This window comes from Heteronotia binoei, chromosome 21 (genome assembly GCF_032191835.1).
Source record: "Heteronotia binoei isolate CCM8104 ecotype False Entrance Well chromosome 21, APGP_CSIRO_Hbin_v1, whole genome shotgun sequence".
In the NCBI taxonomy this organism is placed as follows: Eukaryota; Metazoa; Chordata; class Lepidosauria; order Squamata; family Gekkonidae; genus Heteronotia; species Heteronotia binoei.
The window spans coordinates 111,407,887-111,417,408 of record NC_083243.1 but is presented as its reverse complement, the minus strand read 5'-3'; the positions used below and the strand labels follow the sequence as shown (position 1 = coordinate 111,417,408).

Here is a 9,522-nt window from a genome sequence, read left to right as displayed (position 1 = left end):
CTAAAAATATTTAGTAAATTAATATGAAGACAGAGAGGGGAGAAGTGGATAGTAACAATGGGGGTATATGAACTAATGGAGACAATACTATCTGCCCACAACATACTATTCAAAGCCATACTAACCATATAAATTAATAGTACCTCAAAGTTGCTCAAAAGTTACAGAACCAAAAATAGGCTCGATATAGATGGTCAGCTCCATGTGTGCGAGAGGCACCACAAATCCCAAAATGGAGTGAATAAATCCCAATCAGGCTCTCCTGTGTGAAGTACTCATATATTGTGGGGGTGGGAGGGTGCTGGCACATTAACATGGCTGTTGCACACCATCCCCTTGGTGCAATTTTTGTAGCCATGCACATATGCACTCATCCATTCCATGGCAGTGAATTGAATTGCTTTTAAATAATGTTAATTTTTAAAGCCTGTATATTTATTGTACTGTATATTTTATGGATGTTGTTAGCCGCCCTGAGCCTGCTTCGGCGGGGAGGGCGGGATATAAATAAAATTTTATTATTATTTATTATTATTATTATTTTTAAAAAATACCCAGAAACTGCCTGGAATGGATTGGTGGAGTCACATTGCCAAACTGTCTTCCTTGCATGCTCCTGTAGTCAGGTGCCAGGAAACATGGGAGGAGTGCAGCAGAAGAATTTGCTACCACTTGATGTGTCTCAGAGACATCAGAGAACTGGGGGGGGGGGGTGGAATGGGTGGCAGCTGTGTGTGTCTGACTTTGACTTTTTGATCCACCTGGGGAAAGTACCCATGTCAGCTCAAATTGGCAGTCTGAATCCAGCCATAGACTCTCTATATTTTAGCTATTTACACTTGACTCTCAATAAATAAGTGGCATAAAAGAGATAAAAGTTCCTGATTTATTCCAGATACATGACAAAATCTTAGGCATCAAGAACAGTTCTTGATGCCTAAGATTTTGTCATATATCTGGAATAAATCAGGAACTTTTATTTCATTTTGAAGCACTGTAGCTACACAAATCCCATACAGAAAGTCATTGTTTTTATTATTATTTTGTGACTTTGATTTATGGAGGACAGGAGTACATTTTGCTTTATGCTCAGCTAGGTTTTATGATGCAAAATACTACTTTGCAAATTTTAAGCTCTCCTTTCTTGCTCCCCATAACTCTACTTTATTAATTCTCAAGAAAGCATTCCCTCATAGACCTCAACATATATTTTTTTAAAAAGCAATTCATAATTAGTTGGCTCTATTTCTAAAATTAATATAAAACTACATGCCATTCAGGAGTGGCTCATGCAGGAATTCATTGGCAGACTTCCAGCTACTACTGAGTGCAGTTGCATTGGGGAGGGTGATCTCCTGCCTTACAAGAGAGCATCCTGAAATTGTGTTGGTGGCATGGACAGTGGCCATTTTGTAGAAAAAGAGGTGCTGGAGCTCATTAGCACAACTCGTTTGCATATGTCACACACCCCTGATATCACCAGAAGTGCATCAGAAGGCAACACCCACCACTCAGTCTCCATCCCAAAAATCTCTAGATATTTCTCAACTCAGAGCTGGCAAGCCTAGCTGGAGAAAAATTGCTTCAAAAGCACACACACACACACACACACACACGTTCTTAATGTTGTGTCTTGCAATTTGGTCCCTGAATTTACAACACAGCATGAGTGCGTGTGCATGGAGGTGACCAGTTGGTAACTGCAGGTCACCAGACGTAAGGTCTAAGTGCAATTTGCCTATGAAGATCAGTTGCAGGAAGTTTAACTGGCCAGGATTGGACCTGGCCAGGTAAGGGGGTTGTTCCAGGAGATGTATATATTTGGGGACCTGGCCCCCCATGTTGTCTTTGTGATGTACTAGCCAATAAAGCATGTTGCCTTCTAAATGTCTTGGAACTCAGTACATTACACTGGCGACAAAGATGGGATCCTAGCCAAATCCGTGGGCAGCTAGTTCCCCTGTGGGAAACTGCCGACCTGGCTGGAGACGAAGAAGGCATGCAGCCCAGAGGGGCAGGACCACCCGCAGCTGCCGGAGTGACCACTGCTGCTGGAGTGACCACCACTTCCGGAGCGACCTCCGCTGCTGGAGCACCTGCTGCCACCACCATGGCCACCCCAAGCGGGATGATGGGCCACATCCCAGAGTTCGACCCCACCAAACACGAAAGGTGGGAGACCTACACAGAGCACATCGACTGCTACCTACGGGTGAATGTGATTACAGATGACAGCAGGAAGTGAGACGTGAGTGTCTTGAGTGTCTGCAGGGATGCTATATTCGAGATCGCCAAAGGTCTCTCTGCCCCCGCAAAGTCACAGCGAAGACTTACAAGGAGGTAGTCACACTCCTGACCGGGCATTTCTTGCCCCAGCCATCCGTCATCGCCTGCCGGTTCCTGTTCCACAAGAGAGATCAGGGGGTGGGAGAGACAGCTGCCATCTACCATGCTGCTCTCCGCCAAATTGCTGGAAACTGCAGCTTTGACAAGCTGGAGGAAGCCCTGCGAGATTGATTTGTCTGGGGCCTTCGGGACAAAAGGCTACAGCAAAAGCTTTTCACAAAGGAAGAACTGACCCTCCAACGCACTTTCAATGAAGCCACCACATTTGAGAGAGCCGCCAAGGCTCACTCCAGCCCTCAGACGGAGGCCGTCCACCACGAGGAGATGGCATTGGATGAATACAAGGAGGAAGATGCACACCAGCTCCTCTGCCATCTGCGTAATGGGACCCACACAAGTGCAGAGACTGCCCACACCACAATGCCAACTGCAGGAACTGTGGAAAATTGGGCCACATCGTACGAGCTTGCCGAACAAAGGCCAACTGCAGGCACCAGTCCATGCACCACGACTCAACTGACGCTCACATGACCGTATCGACCAGCATCCAGGTAATGAATTTGCCCCTGGTCACCCCTGATAAGGTCAAGGTGTTGGTCCAAATCGAGGGTGCTCCCTGCATAATGGAGTTGGACTCAGGATCCTCCAGCTCCATAATCTTGGAGGAGTCCCCAAGAAAACTCTGCTCCCAAGGCCGGCCACCCTTGCGGCCTGCTGATTTCATACTGTGGGACTTCCAGAAAAACCCCATATGGATTTTGGGGTGGGCCAGTGTGAGGGTAGAGTTCTGAGCCTGCTTCAGTGGGGAGGGCAGGATATAAATTAAAATAATAATAATAATAAAATTATAATAATAATAAAATAATAATAAAATAAAAATAATAAAATTATAAAATATGTCCAGCGCACCCTTAACATTTTTATAATAATAATAAAATTGGCCTGGTTTAGACCACTGGGCATACAAATAATCAGGTGCAGCAGATACAAATGCACAATTTTGAAAATATGTGCCAGGAATTCCCGGAGGTATTCGATGCGATCCTGGGGGAGCTACAAGGGGCCACCCATCACCTTACAGATTGACCCCCACATGAGGCCAATGAGGCTGAAGGCCAGGCGAGTTCCGTTTGCTTTAAAACCAAAAATTGAAGCGGAACTGGACTGCCTCATGGCCCAGGGAGTACTAGAGCCAGTCTCCTTCACTGTATGGGAGACCCGCATAGTCACTATGCAGGTCTCCCATACAGTGTAGGAGACGTGTGCATATGCGCAGACTATAAATGCACAATCAATAAAGCGCTCCAGGACAACCCGTATCCCATTCCAGTGGTCAGCCATGTCCTTGCATCCTTGGCCGGCTCTAAGATTTTTGGGAAACTGGACCTAGCCTAAGCATACCAGCAGCTCCTAGTGGACGCTGAGACTGCCAAGGCCCAGACAATAGTGATGCACAGGGGAGCTTTCAAGGTGCAGTGGTTGCAATTGGGGTTAGCATGGCTCCGGGAATCTTTCAGAGCACAATGGACTCTTTCCTCAAAGGGATTCCCAGAGTACAACCCTTTCCGACAACGTTTTGATAGCTGCCCTGAACGCCAAGGAGTTCAGCTGCCGTTTGCGAGAGGTACTCTGCTGCTTCCAGACTGCGGGACTTAAGCTGAAGTGGGAGAAGTGCTCACTAAAGGTGCCAAGGGTGGAGTTCTTGGGGTTTGCAGTGGATGTCGTGGGAATCCACCCGATGGCCAACAAGACCAGAGCGATAGTCCATGCCCCAGCCCCCACGTGCAAGGCAGAATTTCAAAGTTTTCTGGGACTCTTGAACTTTTATCATTCCTTCTTGCCTCACAAAGCCACCCTCGCCAAACCCCTACATAGGCTCCTCGATAAACATGCCCCGTGGGTCTGGGGGAAAAAGTAGGCTGTAACGTACTCGAAGCGGAGACGAGAGTAGGGCAACATGGTTTATTAGGAGCACGTTGCAAGAGAGCGAACACGCGGGCCGGGTCCCGCTTATGTACAATCCCGGGTACAGCCTACTGGGTTGGTTGGGCCAATCCAGCCCCGTTGAACTTCCCGCCACAGCTGGAGATAGGCGGGGACAGGCTCCCGGCGCTGGGGCTCCTGGGACTGCCCAGTTGCCCCCCCCGTCGGGTCGCATGACATTTCTTGATACACTACACCCCTCCCCCCCTGGTTAATGTACAAAGTCCTGTAAGTATGCGGGGGGCCGGCGCTCCCGAGTGGACCGTCTGAGGGGTCCCGGTGGCGGCGGCGCGGCCGCCGAGGATGGTGCCTCGGTAGGTCCTGGAGTGGACGGGGGCGGCCCGTCCGGTTCAGCGGATCCCTCGGTTTCGGTCGGTTCCGGTACCTCCGGCGCCCGCATCACGGATGTCGGGATCGCGTCATCTGGGCGGTCTCCGTTAGGCTCCTCGCTGGATATAGCCTCGTCCGTGTCTGTGGGGGCCTCCGGAAGGGTGCGGCGCCTCAACTGATCAATGTGCCGCCGTAGTAACTGGCCCCCCTCCGTTGATATGTCGTAGTGGCGGGACCCGGTTACCCTCAGTACCCGCCCCGCCACCCAATCGGGGCCCCTTGCATAGTTTCGGGCGAAAACTGGGTCGCCCGCGAAGAAACCCCGGGCGGCGTCTCGGACTTCGGGGCTCCCGCGGGTGTCTGAAGCCCGGTCGGGATGCAGCCGGTCCAGCCGGGTTATGAGTTTGCGTCCCATGAGGAGCTCAGCCGGGCTGACTCCTGTGACCGGGTTAGGGGTGATCCGATTATCGAAGAGGAACGCGGCCAGCCTGTGGTCCCAGTCCCCCTGTACAATTCGGCCGAGGGCCTCCTTTGTTGTGCGGACCATCCGCTCCGCCTGGCCGTTGGTGGCCGGATGGAAGGGGGCCGACCTTATGTGCCTGATCAGGTATCTTTGCAGGAACGCCTGGAAGTCGGCTGAGGTGAAGGCGGCCCCGTTATCAGAGACTATGGTGTCCGGGATGCCATGTGTGCATAGGACCCTGCGCAGAGCTCTGATCGCGGCTGTGGACGAGGTGGACCCTACGGGGATGACCTCCAGCCATTTGGTGTAGGAGTCCACTATTATGATGAAGGTCTGCCCCTGGAATGGGCCCGCAAAGTCGATATGGAGTCTCGACCATGGTTTCCGGGTGGACTCCCACCTAGTGACGGGGGCGCTGGGCGGCTCGGGCCGGGATTCCTGGCAGGTCTGGCACCCGCGGACCCAGCCCTCGATCTCCCCGTCCATTCCCGGCCACCAGACGTAGCTCCTGGCCAGAGCCTTCATTCGCACTATGCCGGGATGAGTCTCGTGTAGGGATTCTAGAACACGCTTTTGGAGCGGAGGTGGAATCACTACCCTACTGCCCCAAAGTATGCAGCCCTTGTGTGCGGCTAATTCCTCCCTCCTCGCCTTGTAAGGCTTGAATTCTTCCCCCATGTTTCCCTCTGGCCACCCCCTCACCACCCAGTCGAGCACCCGTGCCAGTGTCTTGTGTTTCTGGGTGGCCTTGGCCACCTCCGTTGCGTGGAGGGGCGGCTCTGGGAGGCTCTCTATCATCATGACCTGGTGTGCGGGTGCGGGGTCCGGACCCGTCTCCGGAAGCGGCAAACGGCTAAGCGCATCCGCGTGTCCCATAGCCTTGCCGGCCCTATGAACCAGTGTGTACGTGTATGAGTTGAGGAATTGGTTCCACCTCAACACGCGCTGTGAGAGTATTTGGGGGGTTTGTCGGTCTGGGGCCAGTAGACCTAAGAGGGGCTTGTGGTCCGTGGCAATGGTGAACCTTCTCCCATATAGATACTCGTGGAACTTTCGGACCCCTGCCACGATTGCCAGGGCCTCTTTATCTATCTGCGCGTAGTTGCGCTCGGCTGAAGTGAGCGTGCGGGAGTAATATGCGACCGGTACCTCCCTCCCGTCCGGAAGCTGGTGCCCCAGGACTGCTCCCACCCCATACGGCGACGCATCGCAGGCCAGGATGACGGGGAGGGCCTCGTCAAAATGGTGGAGCACCGCATTGGACACCAGGACGTCCTTGACCGCCTGAAACGCCGCGGCCTGTCGTTTGCCCCAAACCCAAGGGGCTTTTTTGTCCAGCAGCCGGTGAAGGGGCTCCGCCAGGGCTGCCTTGTGGGGGAGGAAGGAGTGGTAAAAGTTGAGCACCCCCAAGAAGCTTTGGAGCTCCGCTTTACAAGTGGGAGCCGGGGCTTGCACGATGGCTCGGGTCTTTTCTTCCGTGGGGTGGATTCCTGCTGCGTCAACGGCGAACCCCAGAAACTCTACCCGTGGAACCCCCAGCAAGCATTTCTCTCTTTTGACCTTGAGCCCCGCTGCCTGGAACCGGCGGAGCACCGCTCGAAGGCGGTTGCCGAATTCATCGGGGTTCGGGGCGGCGACGAAAACGTCGTCGAAAAACGGCTGGACTCCTGGGATCCCTTTAAGGAGAGCATCCATTAGGCTCTGGAAAATCCCCGGAGCGACGCTAACCCCAAACTGAAGCCTCTTTACCCGGAAAGCCCCCCTGTGGGTCACGATCGTTTGGGCCTCCGCCGTCTTATTGTCTACTGGGAGCTGCTGGTAGGCCTGGGCCAGGTCTAGCTTCCCAAATATCCTAGCCCCCGCTAGGGCGGCCAGGACATGGCTCACCACCGGCACTGGATAGGGGTTGTCCTGTAGTGCCTTGTTTATGGTGCATTTATAATCGGCACAGATCCGCACCTCCCCGTTTGGCTTGATGGGGGTAACGATGGGGGTTTCCCAGGTGGCGTAGTCCACCGGCTCGAGGACGCCTTGTGCCGTGAGGCGGTCTAACTCTGCCTCGATCTTAGGTTTCAAGGCGAACGGAACCCTCCTGGCCTTGAGCCGAATCGGTCTGACCGTGGGGTCTAGGGGCAGGGAGATGGGCGGCCCCCGGTAGCTCCCTAGGGACCCATCGAATACCTCGGGGAATTCCTTGCAAATCTCCCCGAACCCCCGGGGCGTTATGGTCTGGCCCACCCCCTCCACGCGGATTCCCAAGGGTTTGAACCAGGCCAGACCTAGCAGGGTGGCCAGCTGGCGCTTAACCACCAGGATGTCCAGCGGGCCGTGGAAGGACCCCCGCTCGACTTGTACCCGCGCCCACCCCGCAATTTGCACCGGGTTCTTCTGGAAGTCCCGGAGTACGAAGTCTGCCGGCCGAAGTTGCAGCCGCTGGCGGGGACACAGTTCTCTTAGGGTTTCTTCCGCAATAAGGGAAATGGAGGACCCTGAGTCCACCTCCATTTGGCAGGGGTTCCCCTCTATAAGGACCGCCACTTTGATTTTATCGGGGGAATCGTGGGGCAAGTTCAGTACCTGTAGGGACGTGGAGTCTACCGCGTGGGACTCCGCGGACTCGTGGTACGTGGTTGGCTTCCTGCGGTTGGGCTTGGCTCGGCAAGCCCTGGCAATGTGGCCGGTCTTTCCGCAGCTCCTGCAGTCCCAGGTCCGGTATTGGCAGTCTCTCCGCTCGTGGGGGCCGCCGCAGCTGGCGCACTTGGTGGCCGGGGCTCTCTCCGACGCTGGTGGTCGGTCGGTCGCTCGGGGGCATTGGGTCGCTCTGTTGGGTGGCCCGGCTGGGCGGCGTAGATGATGGGCTTCCTCCTCCTCGGGGCCGTCGTGGTCCAGCTCTCCGTGGTGGGCAGCTTCCATCTTGGCCCGGGGAAACGTTCGTGCGGTTCGTTCCCATGCCACCGCTTCGCTGAAGGCGGCCTGGAGAGTAAGCTCTTCTTTGGCGAAGAGCTTCTGCTGGAGCCTCTCGTCGCGGAGGCCCCACGTGAATCTGTCCGCCAGGGCTTCCTCCAGTTGGGGGAGGTTGCAGTTCCCGGCGAGTTTGCGGAGGGCCGCCAGGTAGTCCGCGGCGGACTCGCCCGCGATCTGGTCCCGTTTGTGGAACAGGAACCTGCGAGCCACCCGCGAAGGCTGTGGTGAGAAGTGTCCCGTGAGGAGTCGGATGATCTCGTCGTAGGATTTCTCTGTCAGACGGGCGGGTGCCGAGAGACCCTTGGCGATCTCGAACGTGGCAGGCCCGCAGACGCTCATGAGAACGTCCCTCTTTGCTCCGGCGTCAGTGATCTTGTTGGCCCGGAGGTAGAACTCGACCCGCTCCGCGTAGGACTCCCATCCCTCTGGATTGGTTGGGTCGAAGGGCTCGAGGTAGCCGGTGATTCCGCCTTGGTTGGCCATGATGGCGGCGGCAGTCGCTTGTTGCCCAGATCTCCGTCGTAGCCGCTGAGGCTAGAATCCCATCCTCGTCGCCAGTGTAACGTACTCGAAGCGGAGACGAGAGTAGGGCAACATGGTTTATTAGGAGCACGTTGCAAGAGAGCGAACACGCGGGCCGGGTCCCGCTTATGTACAATCCCGGGTACAGCCTACTGGGTTGGTTGGGCCAATCCAGCCCCGTTGAACTTCCCGCCACAGCTGGAGATAGGCGGGGACAGGCTCCCGGCGCTGGGGCTCCTGGGACTGCCCAGTTGCCCCCCCCCGTCGGGTCGCATGACATTTCTTGATACACTACATAGGCCACCGCTTTTCAGGCAGTCAAGGACATCCTGGTTTCCAATGCTGTGCTCCACCATTTTGATGAGTCCCTTCCAGTGATTCTAGCCTGCAGTGCTTCCCCGTACGGGGTGGGTGCTGTTTTGGGTAACCAATTTCCGGATGGGAGGGAGGTCCCCGTGGCCTATTACTCTTGGACCTTGACCCCGGCAGAGCATAACTATGCCCAAATCAACAAAGAGGTGTTGGCAATTGTGGTGGGCATGTACAAATTCAACGACTACCTGTATGACAGGTGTTTCATGATTGCCACGGACCACAAGCTGTTGCTTGGCCTCCTCGCCCCGGACTGCCAGATGCTGCAAATCCTGTCACAGCACATCCTGAAGTGGAGCCAGTTCATCAATTCTGCTACTCTCGATGGACCCCAACCCAGCCCCTGCCCACCACGTGATGCTACTGGAGACTCTACCAAAGAGGCCCCTCCACGCCGCTGAGGTAGCTCGGGCCATGGGCAGAGACTGCATCCTCGCACGCATTTTGGACTGGGTGGGGAGGGGGTGGCCCACAGGCAAACTGGACGCTGATTTCAGGCCATCCCACCAGGATTAACTGTCCATATACAAGGGGTGCATTCT

General features: G+C 55.0%; 1 protein-coding gene across 1 annotated transcript; it reads right to left on the bottom strand.

The window, feature by feature from the left end:
- Nucleotides 1-5,035: 5,035 nt before the first annotated feature.
- Nucleotides 5,036-8,536, bottom strand: LOC132589632 (uncharacterized protein K02A2.6-like; the record flags this gene model as incomplete). The annotated part of the gene is made up of 3 exons (XM_060262375.1): nucleotides 5,036-5,147; nucleotides 5,250-5,743; nucleotides 8,078-8,536. Coding segments are annotated over 3 exons (1,065 nt in total), but the record flags the coding sequence as incomplete, so codon positions are not given.
- Nucleotides 8,537-9,522: the final 986 nt, after the last annotated feature.